The sequence below is a fragment of the Chiloscyllium plagiosum genome, chromosome 7 (assembly GCF_004010195.1).
Source record: "Chiloscyllium plagiosum isolate BGI_BamShark_2017 chromosome 7, ASM401019v2, whole genome shotgun sequence".
Lineage (NCBI taxonomy): Eukaryota > Metazoa > Chordata > Chondrichthyes > Orectolobiformes > Hemiscylliidae > Chiloscyllium > Chiloscyllium plagiosum.
The window spans coordinates 45058279-45081646 of NC_057716.1; the positions used below are offsets into that span (position 1 = coordinate 45058279).

The window sequence follows — 23368 nt, forward strand, 5'->3', positions numbered from 1 at the left end:
TTCACTTCCTTCGCAAAGGAAGTAAATATTCCTAATATAGACCAAGGCAGGCACGTGGCTCCAGCCACCCAATCAGAGCGGCTGTCGCCAGCGCGATGCCATGGCGTCCGGAGTTCCTTGCTGATCCACGGAGAGGAGTGGACTCTTCCAATGCTCACCTTCCACTGAGATCACATCATCAGCACATCCCGCAGAGGCATTCACTAACCTTACTCATACAGCGGACGATCCTCCGATAGCCCGTCCTAAGGTAAGATAGTCGCTTTGAGTGTGGGCGGAGTGTAACCGCTGCGGAAAAATGTGAGACTTGAGTTGTGTGATAGTGGCACTTACAGTAAAGCACGCAGTCTTCTGTCAGTAGACTTGGTTAGTTTACGTTAAAACGATCACGAAAGGGGGATGGGTGGGAGGAGTACAATCGTGACAAGCTCCACTGAATTAGTTACAATAATTACAGCACCAGGAAATCTAGAATGAACACAGCGTGAAATAACAAAGCAAATGGTCTCTGAAGTTGAGTTTATGGCATGGCACAACCTCTATCCCTTCGTGTACAGTTTGGAAAGCACCGCCAGCAAACAGCCTTGCTTCTTTAAAAAAAAAACCGAAGGAACTGCGGATACAGTAAATCGGAAACAAAAATATAAGTTGCTGGAAAAAACTCAGCAGGTTTGGCAGCATCTGTGAAGAGAAATCAGAGTTAACGTTTCGGGCCCGGTGACCCTTCCCAGAACAGTTATGTGCTATTTTTCTGTAAAATCATACTAACTGGCATAATAACCAGGTCCATGAAGTAAATAGTTACATTAAGAGATATGTTTATGACATCGTTAAAATTTCGAAGTGTTTAATAAACGTCCAAAGTACAATTGCCTGGCCGGTGTACTTGTGACTTTAGAAATCCTACCATCAGACCCGTTGAACCCTCTTTAAACAACTAGAGAAGGCTGACCGTCCCCTTACCAGGGATATAAAGAATATAGAGCTTCCTTCCTTTATAATCGGCAACCTGTCAACTTTCGTTAATAACACCGGACGTTGTATAATACCAGAAATATGCTTACATCAGGAATCAACATGTTTCAACTAACTTTTTAACACAAATGGCTGACACAAAAGGTAAACGCGTTAATGACTGGGTTGTTTATTTCACCTGATGAAGGGCTTTTGCCCGAAACGTCGATTTTGCTGCTCGTCGGATGCTGCCTGAACTGCTGTGCTCTTCCAGCACCACTGATCAGAATCTGGTTTCCAGCATCTGCAGTCATTGTTTTTACCTTGTTTATTTCACCACCCATTCTCAAGTAATTTGTCCTGGTTTGTACATCCCTCTATGTCATGCTACAGAATAAAGTTAAATGGTGTGACCATACGAACTGCAACGTATCACTTTTGTTAAGGCCAAAATGCAAAGTCTGATAAATGAAATCTCGAACTGAACAATTACAAGTGCTACGGGAAATTTATAAGTAAATCGAAGTATTTGAATCGTTTGGCTATTAGGTTTCTGAATATTTTCCCCTGGTCTATTTCCGTGATAACGGTTGACTCAAGAGTCATTTACCTGTCAGAACATTCAGTAACGGAGCTCTAACTCAAAGTCAGTTGATGTGAGTGTGTATAGCACAAGACGACTTGCTCTGTTTAATCGCCAGGGGCAGTGTGCAGTCAAATTCATATCAGCAGCTTGTTAGGTGCCGTGTCATTAACTCATGCATTTGGTAAAACATAGAATTAGAGTCGTTTGAACGAAGTTTCTCCATTCATATAAAGAGCAGGGAATATATATTCGGTATTTCACATTCGGAATCTAAAACCCATCTACCTACAGCACAACGTGTCTATTTTGCCCATCTTTTTGATTAGCACTTTCTGTCTGTCTGTGTATCTACAAGTGAATACTTCTCATTGTACCTTATTTTTAAGTAAGCATCAATATGAGAGAGGGTTTCAGTAATGACATTCCAGTTGCTTTTCTGTTGCTCGAATTATTGTGTTACATCATATAAAAACCTGCCTCGTTCGTTTTGCGGTCAGCAGTTTTAATCTGATCTTGAAAAGCTATGTTATGTATAATTCAGGGGGAAGTGAGTTTAAAGGCTTTGAAAGCGTACAGTTGCCGCGGGATTTGCAAATGACTAAATTTGCAAATCAGCATATGCATCGGGCCTTCCTATTGACTTCATAATTGTCTTATTTTGTTAACATATCTTTGCAGTTTTTACTTTAAAAGATATATGCTAAATCATATATATGGCATAACTTTTTTCGAATAACATGTTAACAGCAATATTTTAAAATAATCGGTCATTGCACAAATTATGTTTCTGTTTAATTACAATGTACTAATATTGAGTCCTATTTACCAGATTTCTTAAAATTAGAAATTGGTACAAAGTACCAAACTTTGTTATAGCTATATGGTATATAATCCACTTCTTTCAAATGCAATATCAATCATTAGTGACAGATTAGATGAGCTACTGCCTGGAATAGTAATGTAAATGAAATACCTGTTCATTTCGCTGATATCACAATCTAAACATTGGCCTAAACATAGAACACAAAATTACTAAATGAATATAGTAAGCTTTCCATATGCGAACTTGTATAATAACACGTTATGGTTTCTAATTAGAACATTACAAAGCTTTATGAATTATCATTGTGTTTGTTTACGTGGAGTTTATAAATACAAAATCAACACATTTCAGTTTCCACAATTTCTTCTGAAGTTCATGGGTTCCATTTTGAAATAATGAAAGAATTTGATTGGAATATTGTTTTCTTTTGACAGTTGCACGCAATACTTCCGTGCAATTTAACTGATTATTTAGTCATTTAAGTTCATCACACTTAACTATGTTTTTTGTTAAGGATGGACAGTTTCTGACTCGTATATTTGGTAACTTTTGTCAGCACTCGACTATTCTTCGAAGTGCAATCAGCTCTGAAAGTAGATGATGTGGTTTATACTGTTCAGGGGCATATGATTGAAGGTAGCCTCGTGTAAACGGTCAGAAGAATACTGCAGACTTGTTTTAGTCGAATGTGTGGAGTCATTGAAGTAGAGTGCGGAACCATTTCCAAATCGGAACGTGTTTCTGCATTTATACGGCACGGTAGTTTCATATGTTCACTTCAGTAAAACCTTATCGATTTGCATGTTGGATCATCAAGAATCTTGAGCAAACCGGACCTGGCTGTCCTAGCAGCACCGAGCCAAAGATTCTGTGGCAAGCGTCTTCCAAATAAACGTCAGGATTAATCTATGGTTTCTTAGGACTATTTCATGCTGTAACTTGTGCACGATCTATATCTGAGATTTTACACAGTGTCCTGCTTAGAACCTGGCTTTTCATAAGGTTAGCTTCCATCTTAGCCTTGTAATATGTTGACCGGGATGTATGGAGCGGTTGGGGATGGTGGAACGGGAGTAGTGGGGGTCAGTGATGGTGGTGATGACGATGGCCTTCAATCTCTGAACGTGACAGGGTAGGACTCAAAATCAATTATCGAGAAAAGTACCAGGACTGTTTTGCACTTTTTGAAAGTTGTCACCAGTCTCAGGTTTGTTTTGAACTGACTGCGCGTTTTCTGCATTTTGTTTTGGTGCGAGTTGCCATTAGCCGTTCTACATTCGCAAATAGAGCTGAACCTTTGTCGAGCAACAGCACGGAAGTGCATTCAAAAAATATAGAGATTGCACTGAACCAACTGTGCAAGCAACTAGATTAGCTCACCATTAACTGGTCTGTGGATCGACCAGAGCAAAAGTGGGTTGTAAATAAAATATAATGTACGAGGTTTTATACGTTAGGGATTCCTGAAAACACATCTATTAGTGACATGTTTTAAAAGGTTAACGTAAATGACCCAATACCACAAATGCAGTCATACATGACAATAATTTAAGCACACATAGCATTCTCAGCTGAGCCAAGATTTCTGGTGCCCTTGAAACGTTTTACCCTCTTTAACGAGCAGTAACGAGGGATCGCAGTTAGACTCCAGATTTCTCGAAGGTTAGTCATACAGGAGGTATCGTCTGTGGTGTGATTAGACTGGTGCGTGATTCGCTTTTGCATTTGTCCGCCTTGGCAGCGGTTGCTGGAGGGATCCCAGCTGGCCTTGGCATGCCTTAAAGAGGGAGGAACTGCTGTCGAGGGAAAAGTGCAGATTTCATGATTGATGAACTCTTAACAATACCCCACTGACAGCTATGCATCCAGACAGAGCTGCAAGTCTTTCAGCAAAACTCCCTGTTTGTTGGTGCGTTGTTTCAAATTCCAAATGAGCTTTCCTTTTCATTTACAATTGCACTTTTGCAGCCATCACTTTTGCAAAATGAACGGAAATATTGGCTGTAAATATATCAGGTGGTTGCTCACATAAACATGAAATATGATGACTGATCTTGCTACCACGTGATCCTTTACTCAAGTGTTCCTGGAGAGCTGCTGGTTATTACTAGGAACAACAAACACAAAACCTACCCTTCCTTTAGGGCTGAATGCTTCAAATATTTGGAAAACGTGCAATATTTTGTATTAATAGAAATAGTATAAACGTCATAATTTATGCAAGGTCAAAATGTCACTTGTTATTATGATTGAATTGTGAAGGCATGACCTCACCATAGCAGCACCATAATACAACACATGAAATTGCAGAAAGAACTACATGAACTTTTAACTTATTCGACAGGCCTCAGAATGCAAAAATAAAGCGGCAAGGAGGCCGACTAGTATAAATAACTATACAGAAATTTGTTCCTTATATTCGGTATAGCATTCAAAACGAGACCTGGATTTTTCTTGCACAGATTTAAACCAAAATGTTCTGAACTTATAATTCCAATAGTATTATCCGAGCGAATATGCGAACTAAAGTGCTTTAAGATCGCCATGTAAATAACTAAATCTAATACAAACTTTGGAACTTTAATATTACAGCACTTAATCTTGAAATGCGAAAGGACAAAGCAAGGACTCCTCTAGCCTTTGCACATAAAGTGCACTGTCTTGTCTCATGTTAACAAAGCAGACAGTTACGTTTAGAATGTTCACACTACGCTATTTTCCCTGCAAATGAAGTACATAAAATAAAAAATTCAAAAATTAAATATTTATTGGGCATTACAAACGTGAAACTTGGGCGCTTTGAAACATATCTTTGTTTAACACAATAAAAAAGTCTGCTAACAGAATTCGCGTGGGTGTGTAAGGGAAATTGAGGTACTTCTTTCAAAATAGAGTGTTATTCTTTGTTTGATGACGCTTCAAGCAGACTTAAGTAAATGTTTTCCCCTTAATGAAACAGAAAGATAAATTGCATCTTGCCTTCGAAGTAACTCGTGAATTTCTGGGTTAGATTGTGATGCATTTTATTTCTCTTCTATATGCCATTTATAGGCAATAACATGCTCAATAGATTTCACCACATCGTGAATCCAATTGCTAAGTGGCTTAAAATACAAGAACTTTTAGATCAAATTGCAGCCAATTGTTTAGCAGGATAGATCTTATGCAACAGATTACATTTAACTCTATTCAGTTGCTACAGTTAGTTATTTACTTATTCGGAATTTTTTTTCATGATGAAGTACATGTCATCTGGTAAATATAAACTAAATATCAATAAATTTTCCACCAGCATGAGCTTGATTTTAAACATCTTTCGGCAGCTGAAAATTTTGCACAGATATCCTATCTAAATCTAGTCGAATTGTTTTGGGTCTTAATATTTCACAACTAGTGATAACCTATTGTGAATTTCTAAATAAAATCCAAGGAGAATAAAATTGTAACTATACGTGTTTCAAGCAGCCATCATTACTCGATCTGATATATTTTATGATGTAGTTATAACATCACAGGTCTCACCACCGCGTCCTTGTTCGAACGCTATAGGTAGAGATATTTTCTTCATCCAACTCCTCTAAATAGGATATAAATGCATTGATCTATTCAGCTCCCGGATTTGATTCGACTGAACAAAATGGCGTCTTTTATGGGTTTATGCCTCAGCCGAATTATGACATCCATCGTGTGCTTGTGATTAGTACCAGTTTTTCCATTTCTGTAATGACGGAGTTTCTGAAAAACGATCAATTTGATTTTTCTGGGTGTGAATAGTCAGTCCTGTTGGCCTCCCTTTCCAATTTCCATGTCAGCTAATTAAATATTTGAAATTATTTTAGTATTTAAACTTAAGTAAAACCCTTGGCGTAGTTTGAGAAATCCAGTCTTATTGTTTATCAAAACCATATTTTCTTAAAGCATTAAATAGTTTACAGGCATTATTGGAAAATCGTGGAAGATGATCTACAATTTAATACACTTTCCATGACAACCAATATCTCCCTGTAAATAATTACATTTTGACATAAGCAATCGTTTTTATTCACTTGGTATTATTATCACTTGTCCTGTTTGGTTGCTGATTATCTTTTCTTTTATTTTCTAGGAATATTGCTGATTGGAACTTTGGACGAAGGCAATTCAACTATTGAATTGAATGCAATCAGCAGTGTCTGGATATTTACCTTTCCTTGCATATTTTCACGCTAATTCATATTTTTACACAAAGCTATTTTATAAATTGTATTTTAAAGATGTGTATTTAATTTTTGAAAATCTGTAAATATTTGAAATATTCACCTTATTTAAAATAAAATACTGAAAATACTTTATTTTTTGCACTTCATGAAATTTCTCAGGACTCGTTTCATTTGATTCATAGCAGAATGACCACATGAGCAGGAGATCCTTAAAGTCTAGGATCAGTAGGCATGTAACAAATGCTATGACTTTCCATTTAGTAATATAGTTCTTGGAATTATCACTGTTAAAGAATATCAACAGTGTTTATGTGCGCGTGAATTGGATGTCGATCTAAAACTGCAATTGCTGAAAATCGGTGGAGTTAAAATTGTCACTTATAAAGTCAAACACGTTGGATGGAATAACTAGTGTGTCCTCGTTTTCCAACAAAGATAGTTGAGGTAATTCGTCTATCAGATTTAGATTTGGTTCGATTGTAATTTTATCTAAATCCTCCAGAGATGGGATGCTGAAACTCTCAGGACTGCTAGGACTTGTTCCAGCCGAGCAGTTTTTCAGCATAGGTAGCAGGGAGTCAGTTTCATCTGAGCTCTGGGGGAAATAATGACAATGGGTTTCCTCGGTGCAGATCAGAGAAGTGCCAATAACAGTGAGCAGGTCACTGCTGATATCACTTAATGTATCTTGATGAGCAGAATCGCTAATATCTTGCTCAGCATTTTTGTCGCTCTCTAAAGAATTCAAAGTTTTATTTACAGGTGTCTCAGCAAAGCCTCTTGTGGAAAACCCATTCTGATTAACACTGTTAGCAAAATGGCGTTTTGAATCGGCGTTTTGGCTTTGTTTGAATCGAGTTTGTCTCTTGTGTTTCATGCGTCTGTTCTGAAACCAGACTTTGACTTGCCTTTCTGTTAGATCGAGAAGAGCTGCGATTTCTACCCTCCGTGGTCTGCAAAGGTAGCGATTATAATGAAACTCCTTTTCCAGCTCCAACAACTGAGTGTTTGTGTAAGTGGTTCGTAGTCTCCTGGAGCTGTCAAAAGGGCTCCCATTGTCCGGCTCATTAACCTCTTCGTTTTCTGCAGTAGGGAGGGGAAAGTTTCGATAAGTTATCACAAATCTTTGCGAATAATCCTGCAACATAAAATGGCCGCCTCCTAGACACAAAAGGCTTCCAGCAGAAAATGGCCCAGCAGGGCAACTGAAAACAGATACAGATGTCTGGAATTTGCTTATGTGCAGGTCATTGATACTCACAGAATACCAGGAGTTCTGTAGGCTCGAGTAAGCACTGTTTACATTTTGAATATAGTTGGGTATGTGCGTTTTTCAGGTCTGACATCTTTCAGTCAATGAAACATTTATTACAGCTTCAAAATGTAATCCTTTATAAAAATATTCTCTGCTCACCAAATATGACCACAACCTCCGTTCCCCCCCTAAAAAAAAGTAATGAAATATATGATGGACCTGACCTTCATTAGAAGAACAAGATGAGAATGATCCCGTTGCTTGGACAGTTTTTTTCTTGTGGCTTTTCTTTTCTCTCATCCACGGATATTCCAGAGGTTTGTCCCTTAACGTGGCCCGACCAATGCTTTTTGAAGTGTGCGTTTTCTCATTTTGGTTTGTGTTACCATGGTCCAAGCTTCTGAAGCTCTGCTCAAAAGGAGGAGGAATCAGTGTCGAATGTGAAAGCGTCGAGTTCTTGATTGATGAACTTTGAAATGTCTCGCCAACAGGAGGAAAGGATGTCAGGCACTCGGCAAGCGATGGTTCACTATTGATAAAACCAACCTCTCTCTCAAACTCGTTCATTTCTGCCCAGGCAGAATCGGTAGAAAATTGCTTATTAGATAGTTTCTTTGAAAATGTATATTTATATAATATACTGATTACTAACGCTAAGGGACCGTGCTATTATTAAACTATGTCTATTGAATACACAGACACGATGTTGAGATGAGGCTGATTTTATCGTCACATGATCGCATTAACCAATGACAAGGGTGGAAAATAAGACTGGCTTTCTGAATGATTCTGAAATAAAATATATAAAGGTGTAGGCAGCATTTCCCTGTGGTCTCCAGGCCATGTTTATACTGTGAAGTAGTACAAAATCATTTCTACAAGATAGCAAGTGTACAGTACTATTACAAAGCATCCTGCATCACTTGGTGGGTGGTTTTAGCCCTGAGAAGAAAAGAACACTCAAGTCTAGATTTCTGCCTACATATGTGTAGCGTGGAGTAATAAACGACAAATCAATTAATCTTCGGAGCTGTGACATTCATCGCAAGGTTCTACGGTGTGGAAGAATGAATACAAGCTGTGGTCAGAGCAGCACCCTGGACAGTAGGAGCTGGCAGCGAGGCCCACTGCCAAGTAGAACAGGATCATTTTCAGACGGTCCCTGGATTTTAACATGAATATTAAAAGATATTGTAAACTTTTTACAACTCCACCCCCTCAGAAATGGCTTAGAGTGTATTTTTTGCACTCTGAACAAGTAGCATCTCACTTTCTCCATCTGGATCAGCACGCCCTGTTTACAAATGACTCCCTGTTCATATGTTATTTGTTGACTTCATAAACACCCACAAGCCAATGATTTAAATATTTGCGAAGTAACATCTCGCGGATTCTCCTTGAGCACAGCTGTTGTGACTTATGAACTTTCCGCATTTTAGAGCATCGACTGTGAGTTATTTGACGTTTAAAACCTAAAGGCTGCTCTTTCTGTAATCTGTTATTGGCAAATTAGTAAACGCAATATTTGCTATTTTGCTCTGCTCACATAATACAAAATGTTTGCGATTAACAAACATTAAACCCCAGTTAAAATGCATCATTATATTTCTTTTTGTAATACTAGCCAGTTGGTCTGTGGCTTACATAAAATTGATGCGTTAGACTTTTTCTCCTTCTGTCTGATTGGAAAGACAACATTTTGCATTCCTTGACGAGTGGGTGGTGTACTAACAAAACAAGGTTCTGTTCCACTTTGCGGCGTTGGCGTTCATAATAGGCATCTTTAAAATAGCAACAATCAAAGGAGCTGTGTGCGGGGCATTCGAACAATTCTACGTTCATATTTAGCATTTGCTTATGGTCAGGAATTTTTAGTAAATCAGGAGTTTACACTGAGGAGAAATTATAAGTGGTACGCTGACTTCAAGCTCTAAAACCGTCAACAAAACCTTAGATTGTGGTCTTCGTCAAGCTGTTGAGGTTTTCAGATACCTTCAGGCCCACTTCCTTATTTCAAATAATGACATTACTTTCGACGGCTTGGAGATATCTTTGTTTGTTGCCAGAAGGCTTTCAGCGCCCCAGCTTTATTTGTCAAACAAAATGGCGCCGCATGTGTCGGGGTTGCGGGCTGCTGCTGTGGAGAGAGACAGCAACTAATGTCTGGGACTAGGCTCCCTGTCGCAGGCACCTGACATGGGGCACTTCGGAACACGGTTTTCTACATAATAGTGTTGACGCCTTCATAAGATAACGGTAACAGATTGGGATTTATTTTTGGATTTATTCCTGTGTTTATCAGATAACTGCTATGGCAATGTTCACTCTTTTTATTGGATTGATTGCTCTTCGTGTATTTTGAAAACAAACGCTGTTAACTTTTTCCTTCAATGTCTATCAATGGAGATATTACATTCCAACGACTGTTAAATTCGGAAAAAAAAAACAAACGAAGTAATAATGGATAATATCAGTTAAAATGTACATACTTGCATCCTAGTTTGCTCTGTTTTATTTATCTCTTGCTAGTTGACTACATTTCATCGCGATCTAACTTACACAATTGCTCCCCCCCGCTCAACCTTTTCCTTTTCATTATTCTATATGCCTGATTCTTTACGTTTTATGTCTTATGAGACAATGGTGAGCACAATACAAAAGCGTCGCAATCGTTTTTCATATTATTTCAACATATCATTGGAAAATGCAATATATTGTTTTGCATATATATAATATATATTTAATCAGACCACAGCTCTGCCGAACATCACCAGTCATTGGCTGGAGTCAGCTTGTCTTGTATTAATGAGAAGTGAGGAGACAAGATGGCGAAGCATACAGCTGGAATGGTGCATATGCATTTATAAATAAAGGCTCCGGGTTTATTCAAAGAACACATTTTTATTCTAAATATCTTTTGGAATAGTACCAGACAATTGAAATAAAGTATTCTTATAGAAATGTGTCGTCTATTGTGTAGTGTCACATATTTTCTGATGTACTACAATCATAACTTACAATTTGCTTTCAGAGATAACCCTTATATAATCTAAAAACACCAGCCACTGATACAACTGCTCAAAAAAACTATCCTCTCATCTAGTTTCAACCCAGGTTTACTAAAGGGAAGAAATATGATTGTAACAGACATGGATCAAACAGGTTAAAGTCAGATTGTATAAGATCTATAAATCTCACATAAATACATTAAGACGAGGATAAATAAGTAATAGAAAAATCTTCTTTTCTTTTCGACTTAAAATAATAAATACATATTATTGATGCTCAATTCAGTTCGTTCATTACTGAGAAGTCCAGAGCTGAAGTTCTGGGTAGTTAGACCAGTTACGGTCAGAATCCACCAAAGTGGAGTTTAGAATTACCAGTCTTTTAAATTCCACATTAAGAAGGGTTGCTGAAGACTGACTTCATTATGTCTTACCTTCAAGAGCACCTATTTCAAGCAATTCTTCCTCTATTTGCATTCTGCATTACGTTAGGATCTTAACGAAAGGCATGGTCGACGTGTAGACCCTTAAATGAATACAGGAAAGCAATGTAACAGGTAGAAAGTGAATGGTGGACAAATACTGTGGCAGTCTGATAGCAGGAGAATATTTGATACAAATGAGGTAATAAAAAAGCGAAGTGACATCGCTTGGCAAACCGTTCTAGCCCATTACAGATGTGTTAGTTTGGGCGCTTCTTGAATTCTTCCCTGAGATGTGTGATGAGGAGTCAGATCTGTGTATGTAGGATGGGGATCACAAGGTCCATGATGATGATTGCCTGGTATTTGAGCAGCGCAGCTATAGTCCACAGTAGCTGATGAAGGATGAGGAAGATGGCTAAGGTTGAACATGGGACCAGAAGCTGGCATTGAATCAACAAAGTTCCCTCCAACATATACAGGGCTGCCCTGCAAGTTATGATTGGTAAAACTACCATTGCCCTGCAGAGTGTGATGATCGTACTCTGTGCCTGGGTACCTTTTTTGCTGGGGTAGGCAGCTACTATGTGGCGCAGTGTATGCAGCCAAACCATACATATTTTGTTGGGATTTGGTGAATGATGTTGGCGAAGGAGCTTCGTAACTCAGACTGTTGACAGTAGGGAGCTGACTTGAGAATCCAATATTATTTTGCGCGTTCAAAAGCGGACTTCTCTCTGGAGACTGTCCAACAGGAGAATGCATGATCCCTTTGGATTTTTGGTCTTTTTTATATTTCATTCTTCTGTTCTGGAACCAGATTTTAATCTGGCGTTCAGTCAGGTTTAATAAATTTGCCATTTCAACTCTCCGAGGACGGCACAAGTAACGATTAAAATGGAATTCCTTTTCCAGTTCCACGAGTTGTGCGCTGGTGTAGGCAGTACGGACTCTCTTGGAAGATGGACCTGGTGGACTTTTATCCTCACAATTGTCACCTACAAAATGAAAACAGTATGTTGGTTCCGATAAATAAACCTGGAAACAAGCACGCCCAGCCTAGAAACCCCACTGCATATTATCTTGACACTGAACTCGTGAAATAACTGCAAAGGGATTCTGTGACTATTTTGCTTTCCCCGGGCTATTTGAATATAAAGACATAGGTTACCATCTGAAGGGTAACATGCCGATGGCAGACAGAAATGTGCTACAACTACAATAACACTCAAATAAGCATTTGACGACACTTCTTAATTACATCATTGGCAAGTTCTTTTTACGCCGTCCTAGACTCTCGAAAGGCGCTCGTTCACGCACGTTATTTATTTTCTTTTGGTATTGGCTGTTAGTGCTCTTTCCTAATTCATGAACGTTTATTTATGGACTGCTTTTTCGGAGATTCCACTGGAAGTTTCACTAACATCATAAAACAAGCATTTCACCTGAATCTATTTAAATGAAAAACAACCATAGAGGTTCATAACATCATGAGTGGTAAGGATAGAATGGATAGCCAAGATCTTTTTTCCCAGGGTAGGGTAGTCCAAAACTAGAGTACTTAGGTTTAAGGTGAACGGAGAACGATTTAGAAAGAACCTGAGAGGCAGACTTTTCACGCAGAGCGTGGTGCGTGTATGGAACGAGCTGCCTGGGGAGGTGAACGTTATTACAACATTTAAAGGGAATCTGGATGGGTACATGAGTACGAAGGACTTAGAGGGACATGGCTAAATACTAGCAAATGGGATTAGATATGTGGCGACGCGGACGAGTTGGACCAAAAGGTCTGTTCCCGTGCTGCATGACTATATGACTTTGTATTTAGTCTAATTTGTGAGGTTCTCTACCTTGGAACTGGAGGAACAAAATACTGCAGATGCTGGAATCTGTACTGAAAGCAACAAATGCTGGAGATCACAGCGGAAGTGAGCTCTGACGAAGTGTCATCTAGACTCGAAACGTTAGCCTGCTCTCTCTCCATGGATGCTGTCTGACCCGTTGTGATTTCCAGTATTTGTTGTTTTCACCTTAAAACTGAGGTTGAAGGTCATTGGTGCTCGAAGTTCTGTACTTGCAGGAAATGTAACTGAGGGAGAGAATAAACTGAGATCAGAACAACTAAATTAATTATATTTAAGTGAGATACCAACAAAGTTTTGAAATAACTCTATTTTCTTAGTCTCTACTCTGTTGATAACAAAGTCCAGTGTGAAAAAAGTAAGCTAATTTGGTTAAATGCAAGAATTACATCTTTTACAATTTAGTTGCATGATATTTAAGTATGAAAGAGATGAGTCAACCGAATATTTCAGATATTCGCTTTCTTCCCAGAGCAGTAACTTAGTATTCAATGTCTCATAAATTATCACCAAAATGTTTTGAAGATGCCCTGAAAATGTCATGATCCTTAACTCTCTCCAACAATCTTATGGACGGCAATAAATCATAGAATTCTCTACAGTGTGGAAGCAGGCCATTCAACCCATCGAGTCTGCATCGACACCCCCCTTTGCCCGAAGGGCATCCGCCCAGACTTATCCAGATTTTATCTCCCTGCAATCCTGTATTCCCAATGAATAATTCACCTAGCCTGAACATCCCTGGACACTATGGGCAATTTAACATGGCCAATCCAACTAAACCGCACATCTTTGGACTGTGAGAGGAAAGTGGAGCACCCAGAGGAAACCCACGCAAACATGGCGAGAATGTGCAAACTTTACACAGTCATGTAGATGGAGTCGAACGCGGGTCACTGGCACTATGAGGCAGCAGTGCTAATTACAGAGTCACAGTGCGGTCCCAAATTGTGCAGACTGGTGGCAATGCTCTTACTTAAGTGCACTGTTTTGGTAACCTTCCTGCTTAATTATCAAAATACGTGATTCAAAATCTAAAACGCGAAGGGCTGAAGGATACCTGCAACTGTGCAGTTGTTTTTCTGCTTGGCATTTTGACGAGATTCTTTCATCCATGGAAAGATTTGCTTCGTGAGAGTAGCAGCTGGGCTAGTGGAAGAATTTGACAAAGACTTGGTTCTTTTCTGTGTTGAGGTGTTGCTTGCATTGGGTGAGGGTGGTAAAGGAGGTGGCTGCTGTGGCTCATTCATGCTTGGGGGCTGGGCAGTGCCCTGGCTGCCGCTTGTTCTCATACAGTTGCCATTAATATCGGTGGGTTTATGGTTTGGGACTCTGACACTAGATGTCTGAATGGGGCACGTCGAGCTTTGATAATCATTTTCAACGGAAGTTGGCGGGTAGGCCTGGTGGCTAGAACTGTAGCTGTATGCATTAGTCTTTTGGTAGGAGTAACCGGCGAATATTCCGGAGTTGTCGTAGTAAGTCGCTTTTTGCATCTCGCTATTTCGAAATGATAGGGTCTTGACACCCTTATCGAAGAGCATTGACACTTTCGATCACGTGACACTATTCCACCAATCACAAGTCTGCAGCAGTCCTTTAGTTAACGAAGCAAAAGACAATAATATAAAACATTAGGAACTCCTAATTCAGAGTGTACAACATAAAAGTCGCATCCAATCCATAAAGTCCCCATTATACGTTGTTAGAAGCATAGGTTTCCCCTCCTTCTGCAAATCTGTGATTGATCTTACGGGACTATTAATAAGTTACTGAAATTCAGAACAAATTATTGAACAACTTCTGGAAGACTTTTATAATACAACTTATTTTACATTTTGATGCTTTCTTGAATTCCGAGAAATTAATTTCAAATTGTGAATGCAGTCTTGAAGTGATTATTGAAAACAAATTGTTGGAAACATTTATAGTTCCACTTCTTGCTCTTTCATTACACTTCATTGGAGTTTACTAATATTTAAATACATAATACATTACTAATCGATTAATGCCTACCAGATGGAATTCTTTCTTCATAAATACGCTAGTTTTGATGTTTGACAATAAGTAATTGCATACCAGGCGTGAAATAAAATGTCTCCATCATCTGAAATATTTCACAGCATATAGATAACAATCAGCTTTACCACTATAGTTTTACTATTCTACAACACTGGAAGTCAACACTGGTGGGACAGACAGTGCTATTCCAGATGGCTTCACTGGTTGAGGCCACTTATATAATGATGAGAAACAAAAAGACCCTTCTTAAAAAGAACGAAAATACCATAGTCACAGGCGGCTTATTTGCCTACAGCATTTGCTGTGGGTACAGACCGTTTTATTCTGTGATCTAGACAGTGTTACACAGGACATGATGGATCGGACCAGTTCCAAAAGGTGAAAAACCAACGAAGTGTTCCCTCGCCATTGTTGCCTTCTTTCTCTTCAACGTAAGAGAGGTTTGTGTGAAGCGAATCTGATGCTTTCTGCTATATCTTTCTGTTTTATGACAGCGGGCAGGCAGAGTAGTTAAAATATAACTAGCACCTATTCAATCTTTTTGTTCGAATTAAAACAGAGAAATGAGCAAGTCAGCATTTTACATCTCCATTCTGCTGCTTATATCGGCTTTTGTTTAGGCACCAGTCTGCAACAAAATAGCACATGTAACTGGATGTGATGATCTTTTTGGAACATGTATGACAGAAAAAAAGTCAAACTAACCTAAACTGAATCCAAAACAAGCAGTGAATGAGTGCAGGTTTAGCCTTTGCTAACCGAACCTCTCTTAACGTCAATAAACGTTCATAATATTACAATTGTTTTGAAACAACGCAGATCAAGCTCTTTAGCTGTGGCAACAGCTGTTCAAATACGTGATAGCACACAAACTGTTTAAATGTTCATATTTTCTAATTTATTTCTGATTGGATTTATTTATTTTGAGACCCTAATACCAACTTCCTAAATATTCCTTATTCATTTGTGACTTTATTATGACAAAAATTGCATTTTACTTCAATCAATCTCTCATCAAAGACTTTTACAAGTTCGCATTAACATTGCGAGTAGCGTTCCCAACAAGTCCACGTCTGCATGAGGTGGGGGGTCCCGCCAAAAAAAGCCAAGACTTTTTGATTGTGGCATGGTATCTTGCAGTCCAAATTAGGTTCCCTAAGATATATCTTAAAGTCGGAAATTATTTGTGTCTGTAATTAAATGATCAAAAGGTGTATTAAAACAACCTACTGTGAAATATACTTGAAATTTACAAGAAAATGGTTGGTCAGTGTTCTATATGTAATATTTAAACTGCAACATTATTTAAATAACACATATTACTGTAGAAACCATCATAGCCATTGGACGTGTGACTTATCTAGATACTATATCACGTCACAAATAGATTTTCTATTCATTTAGAAAAAGCCTTCAGCCATACAAGACTTGACATTCTAATGAAATATGAGGTTTATGATCTGCGGCCTCCAAAGTTGCAGTCAGGCACACGTGCACATTTCAGCTGTTCCTTTTAGAAACAAGTCAATGTTTTTCTTTTCTGTTCTAACTGTTTTGTTCTCTTTGTGTTTCGTATATTTTGTTTTCTTCTGTTATCCTGAATTCATTTCCATCCATTTCGCCGTTTTATTCAATTGTTAGTACATTGCAGTCCTTTGCTTAGTTATCTGAATTTTAATTACATCTCTGTCCCCCCCACCTCCCCCCAGCCCCCCCCCCCCCCGCCCATCTAATCTGTGCTATATGTAAGAGATAAGAGAGTAACTCAGTATTATTTACTGCCATGGGATCTGAACCTCCGCCATTGCAGCCAGCCTCCCAGCTTGCAATGGATTTGAAGGCGCTATCTTCAGAATATCAAAACTAACATTAATATGAAAGCATTGTGGAAAGGTTGTGGTGAAGCGGCAGATCTGGTTCAGAAACTCCAACTGCTTGTGAACTCTGCTTGAACTTAAATCGCAGCCATGGGCCATAAATCATTTGGACAATGGTCAACTGTTTCTGCGTTCATCTTTCAGATCTTTCTTACCTTACATGTTTTCTAAATGCAAGGGTGCGAGACGTATTACAAAGATTTGATAAGTAACACCTTGTTATGGACCATCATCCCCACTTTGGTATTTCCAAATATATTATCCAAAATCACGGGACACATGGCGAAAAAAAGCAAATTATTAAGTACTTTTGAGCAACATCAATGACAAATCTTAATGACGAAAACTGCTATTACGAACAGGATATTGGTACCGCATGCACCATGAAAGGATTGAAATCAATGTATTATAATTCTGTTTTTCAGTGTCGCAGATTTTAAGATCGTCTACAAAAGGCGTTAGAAAAGGTAAATTGCTTTTAAAAAGGCAGGCATATCTATATGGATTGTTATGTCTCTCCCCACCCCCACTCCATGTAATGGCTCACAATGCTATGCCATTTGTCCTGTTTTATTTGTCCGAGGCCAGACCACTGAGAAATGGTTACTGTCTTTTTAACTGTTAGTCAAATCATTCATTTATTTGTTTATTTTTCACTTTAATATTAAGTAGCCTAACAATTTAGAAAGCATCTCTAAAGGTGGGCAGTTCGTTAGCAAGAAGCTAGAGCCCTCACAGTGAATATCAATGCACCTGTCATTGTGGGCTGCGCAAAATTTATGACTGCTAGTGCTACGGTCGTAAACGCTTCACTACAGAATGAAAAGAAAAACACTTTCCAAAGACTTGCTATCTTCAGAAGTGTAAAACAGCTACAGCGTAGGAGGAAAGTCCTGAAAAAGAATGTCCATACTCGGCAAGTTTCTTATCAACAAGGCGTTTCGCCAGCACTTGCAGGATTTTATATAAACCATTGAAAGTTGCCAGGGATTTTGAATTACGGACCAGACCAGAAGCTTCTCACATTCAGCAGAAGCACATGGCTCGAGCGGGAAGAACTGAGAATTGCCTTGGATAAACATTAGCTGGGAGTCAAATTTGAAATCAAAGATTTGATTTCAGGTATGAAGCTGAGGGAAAGGGGGAGAAAACCGTTTTCTCTTCCGGCTTGGTGTCTGGCCGGAGTGTCCAATTTAAAGTTATTAGTGATAACTATTTCAGCTATTTTCTAAGTCTACAAATACTTGATTAACTTGCTTGATTATATATGTGTCGTTAAAAACCCTCCTGCAATGTATATTATCTTCGGCTATAGCTCACGAGAAGAAGTAGAATATTGTGGGGACGTCGCGATGCTGATTATGTTTAAACTTAGAGGATCAGTTCTGGCTCAGATTTCTGGTTGGATATCCACATCTGTTCAGATTGCAACTTGGATGATTCAATATCTTCTAGGTTTGCGGTTAGTTCCTAAACCATAGGCATTGGAAACTTTGCTTTAACTTGGAATGATTTGCCTTCTGCTGCAATTTCCTGGAGTCACTGGAAAAATTAGTCCAGGATTACAAGAAAGGCAACAGGATCCCATCATTAAATTAATGATCACCAGGTTTCAGCTGCTAACTTACTTTCAACGTTATTTTATTCCTTCCAAAATGGGATAAACACGTTTACTGTCGATTATAAAAGTTGCATGAGTTGTGCGATTCCTGCCTCAAATCACATTTCATCTTGTGATTTACACAGAAATGTAACACAAGTGTATGAACAATTAACTTACAAACTAGATATTTGGTCAGAACAATTGTGTCGATCTCTTGGTGAAGTCTGGTACGAGTTAGAAAAGGAAAAGGAATGGAAACAAATACAGTTTATAAGCTGAAACTCAGCTGGATTGAAAAACGATTTTGAAAGAACTGAAATAGGAGCAGTTGGCGGAATATCACAGGCTCAAACGAATAATGTTTAATACTCTAAAAATATTACCGACTTCTTGTTTGAACGAATCTCACACAGTTACACATATTTACAAACATGCCTTTTTGAAGAGTGCATGAAGACTGTCCATAAAGCGATTAGTTTAACTAACATTTAATTCCCTCCCGTTTTCAATAGCATCGATTCCGTTGAAGGCCTCTGTTCTGCAATCAGATGCCGACCAAATTGCCGGAATTACGGGCTACTTTACAAAAGCCTTGGTCCTAGCACAGGGTAGAGACAAACTCACGGGCGGCTAGCACGGGAATAGGCGCAACAGAAGAAACCATGGATCACATTCGAGAACTGTGTTTCAGTTTTGGTATATGTGTTCCGGTCTTTAAAATATGAAAACTTGAACGAATCTCAGTTACTTATTGACCATAGTAAGTCCAACAGCTTCAAAAAATGGAAAGTATAAAAACTCACCGCACAGAAATTTTCTGTGTGCTTTTGCTTGGCTTGGGCTTGGAATCTGTCCAGATTGACCAGAAGGCACTGGCTTTGTTCTGAAAACAGAAAATGTAATTAAATATTTTCTCATTCACTAATGCTATTTCTCTATATCCTGTATATTTTAGGTCGTTTTTTGGCTCCTATCAAACAAAGAAAGGAAAGGAACTTTGAACAGGCCGTGCAGATCCATCCATGTTCTGCCCAAAATGTATTTGTTTTATTATTTACATTAAAATGTCAGAAAAAACATTGTTTCCTCGTGAGTTTTAATCTAATGACTTCGTGATTTAAAAAAAAATCACTTTCAATGCCTCAGAAATTAGAAGATCAATGGTATTAAATAGCAGGGTTCTATGCTTAACGAAGTGAGTTGCATTATCAAGTGAAATTAAAATGAAATAAGGGAAAGAAGAAGGGATGAAATGTATTTAAAATCAGTAAAAATCAGGATTTCGCGAAGAATGCCTCCCGAGAATTTGAACACAACAAATCATTTATTTGAAGCGATTTTCATAACTCAAATTGTTATTGCGGAAGCATAAATCTATTAATAGCAACGAGCATTTGGAATAGGAACTTCCATTTAAAAGACCAGAAATGTGCCTCAAGGGTGGCCTTATTACCCAATGAACATGATATTTTGAGGCCTACTGTACTTGGTAAGAAAATAGATCGTTCTGCAGTGGCCTTTTAATGGAACCTGGGCCCGAACGGAGTATTAAATAAGAACCACAATATTATATCATGCATTCAGACTTTTGGTTTCTTCGAAATGACTGCAAAAACTAACATCAACAACCTTCACAATATAAAATAAGTAATTCTTTATTTTCTTGATGCCGTTTAAATACATGCCTTTAAAGACAAACCATCACCTCTGCCGAATATTTTATAGCAAACTCACATAACAATACAAATATGGAGGTTTGGAAGAAAAGCCCTGGCGCCATATATGAAACTCATGAATAATGTATTATATTGACAGGCGGTTATGCTTTGTCATTGGGATACCAAACATCATGTAATATTTTATATCGATCAAACTTGATCATAATGTTCGCAATAAAGAGCTTGGTTATGCAAAAGGGGGCTAAAATTCAATAATACAGCCCCGCTGGCATCTCCAGACAGGCTCCAAACTCCAAATCAATGTGCAAGAAACAGATGGAAGGTGAAGGGAAGCTGAAGTCAGACAGAAACTGCGTTTTTGTCAACGTTATGCCTATTCAAAGCACATGCTTAAATTTGTAAATGCATTTAAGTAAAACAGCAACTGCGGCAGATCAGATGGACAAAGAAATTCCCGTCATTAGCTGACAATATATAAGAATCATAAGCCTTTGAAATGACCTTTGGCTTGTACAGCAATAACTCACCACTTAATGAACAACCAACGGAAGCGCCTCTACTACCTCACAATACAACCCATCACACAATTTCACCATGGCCTTTCTATCCGTCTTTAAGCCCACTAAGACACAGCACTTTACAAACTAGTCTCACCAACTTGTGTCGATATAATTTGAAGTTAGAAGAGGATCCAAATCACAGTCGGCAAGACATCGCGTCCTCGGTCTGATGCCTCCCACCAGAATGTTTGTAATGTATTCACGTGGCCATACGTCAAGTTAAAATCTTTTATTTCTTTGTAATGACTGGAATTAAGTTAAGAATTTGCAGAGCAAACTCGCCATTTTCCAAGGAAAGCGAAGGCAGTCGACAAGCTTTAAACACTTGGTTGCTTTCAAACAGTCAGTGATAACTCAGGTCTGCTCAGCAATGACCTGGATGGTAAGTTTTTAAACATCTTATTAATTTCGCAGCGTTGGAAGAGACCTCTCACACTCCGTCCCTGAGTATAAGTAAGCTACCCATGTAAACCTTGTTGACAGAGTGGCTACGTCGAAAAGTTTTGAAAACTTTTATTTTGCCATGTTCCTAAACTACCAAACTAGTTTAGGTAGAAAAAGTTTGGAATGGATTCGCGCTTACTACTTTTATTGTCTGCCAAACTATTGTGGAGGACACTCCGTCTGTGAGCCCAAGATGATTACTGTATATGGTGCCTGAAAAGTTTGGACTTTTCTTTCAGGGGGTAAATATTCTAAAGCCACACTATAAATAAATGTTAATAGATACCATGATGGGAGTTGCAGGGAGGTTTATTGAAATTTTAGGTGAATTTATAAGTGAGTGGCCCCATCGAGCAAAATGAAATGCTACTCAGAGTAATTGGATTCAGCTGACTAACATGGCAGCCCAGCAGCTTCGAGGCATACAGTAATGAAAAATGCTCTCCTCAAAAGTTTTTTTTTGGACCGAGCAAAGCACATATGCACATTGCAAAACTATTTTTATACCTGTGGACATACTGATAAAATGTCCAAATCTGCAAGAAACACTCGTGAATTTGGACAAGTTATACATACATATTTTCATTGAAAAATAAATGAGAATTCCTCAATTATGGTCATTAAAATTACAGCGAATGATAGTCTTGTTATACTAACTTTAAGGCAATTTCATAAAGAAACAACTTTAATCCCACTGCCGATCACACAGACAACAGTCAGACCAAAGCGTTACAGTAATAACGCTGAAATATACATAAAATGAGAATTTTAATGTTTTTAATTTGGAAAATAATGCAGTTACTCTGTTTGGTGCAATTAATGAAGAATTATTTAAAGCGTTTTTAGAACTGGAGGAGAAAAAAGAAGTTAACTATTAACGTTAAGATTCCACTAAAACGGTCGCCTAGACACCAGGAGTTGGGAGTAAAGGAGACGATTTCGTTTAACAGGATTTACCTAACGTGGTTAACGGCGAAGTAGATAACTGCAAAAATATTGAACCTGAGCCATTAGAGATGATCTCCTGACACGTTTGTTATGAATGTAATATTCGATATTTAATGTATTTAAAAATACGGATATACTTACTTCCTAGAAAATCACAAATTGTTTTCCATGAAAGAAAATAACATTAATTGAGAAATAATTTATACGGGCTGCCGCAATAACTTTAGCCTGCAATATATTTCTGAAACGCATAAATCAAAGAGGACTGCAGCCTGACGATAAGCTAGAGACAACAAATTAATGTGATTTACGATCTAAGTTTGCTAGTGACAGTTTGAAAAGTTCCCTGGGTTTCTATGCCTTTTTATTTCGTTTTCCTTTTACATAAAACCGCAGAATCAGCTAAAACACAGCCACAAGACAAATCTGGGACTGCTTTAGTTTGTCCGATCTAACCTTTCTCAAATTGCGCACTTTCGTGGAAGAACAATATTTTTTTCTCTCTATAAATCGTCATACTTTGCTCCAAAACCAGTTTGTGGTTGTTCCACGGAAATAGAAAGAATACACTAGTTTGTATCAGAATTTCGTATAATTTGGCATGAATAATATGCCCTCTTGCTGAAGGCATTATCCAAACCTTCTGCTAAAGGCTGCATTTTACCGTACCATTGCTTACCTGTGTGTCAATTTATCATAAATCTATGCTTCTCAAACTCAATTTCTTAGCTTGCAGCTGCGAATAATATCCTCTGCCGTTTGTCTGGAGTCAATGCTGCCTTAAACCAGATCTTGCGGTTTTACAGACATTTCGATACCAAATGCAGACGCTATTCCCGATAGAAATGGCTTCAGTCTGAGGGACAACTACCAATAAAAACGGTATCCAGTAATGCTTTAGCTTTTAAATCTAAACCGAGACTTTATAATCGAACATCCAACGAACAATTGGTATTTATAAACCGGTAGATATTCCTTTAAAAAGTTGCAATTTATGAATTTTATAGTGCAACGGATACCTTTTATAATCAGAAAATATAGGCACTGCCTTAAGATACAGGCATATTTGTTCACGTGATCTGTGTTACCAGATTGTTCTGATTGAGCCAGTAAGTTGATCCAGCGC

General features: G+C 38.3%; 2 protein-coding genes and 1 long non-coding RNA gene across 4 annotated transcripts; 1 reads left to right on the forward strand and 2 right to left on the reverse strand.

Moving 5' to 3' along the window:
- Positions 1-6773: 6773 nt before the first annotated feature.
- LOC122551522 (homeobox protein Hox-A2-like) lies at positions 6774-11334 on the reverse strand. Of its 2 annotated transcripts, none has more exons than XM_043693538.1 (3): positions 11260-11334; positions 8042-8386; positions 6774-7645 (listed from the first exon to the last, which is right to left on the reverse strand). In XM_043693538.1, the coding sequence occupies exons 1-3, from the start codon at positions 11300-11302 to the stop codon at positions 6897-6899; spliced, it is 1137 nt and encodes a 378-aa protein (XP_043549473.1). In that variant the 5' UTR covers positions 11303-11334; the 3' UTR covers positions 6774-6896. The 2 variants fall into 2 exon arrangements, with proteins under 2 accessions (XP_043549473.1, XP_043549474.1); XM_043693539.1 differs by lacking the exon at positions 11260-11334 and adding an exon at positions 9462-10067.
- LOC122551536 lies at positions 9039-19979 on the forward strand. The gene is made up of 3 exons (XR_006312130.1): positions 9039-9266; positions 17434-17475; positions 19567-19979. It is a non-coding gene; the product is annotated as an uncharacterized LOC122551536 (long non-coding RNA).
- On the reverse strand, positions 11321-19494 carry hoxd3a (homeobox D3a). The gene is made up of 3 exons (XM_043693537.1): positions 19415-19494; positions 14170-14706; positions 11321-12245 (listed from the first exon to the last, which is right to left on the reverse strand). The coding sequence occupies exons 2-3, from the start codon at positions 14651-14653 to the stop codon at positions 11497-11499; spliced, it is 1233 nt and encodes a 410-aa protein (XP_043549472.1). The 5' UTR covers positions 14654-14706; positions 19415-19494; the 3' UTR covers positions 11321-11496.
- Positions 19980-23368: the final 3389 nt, after the last annotated feature.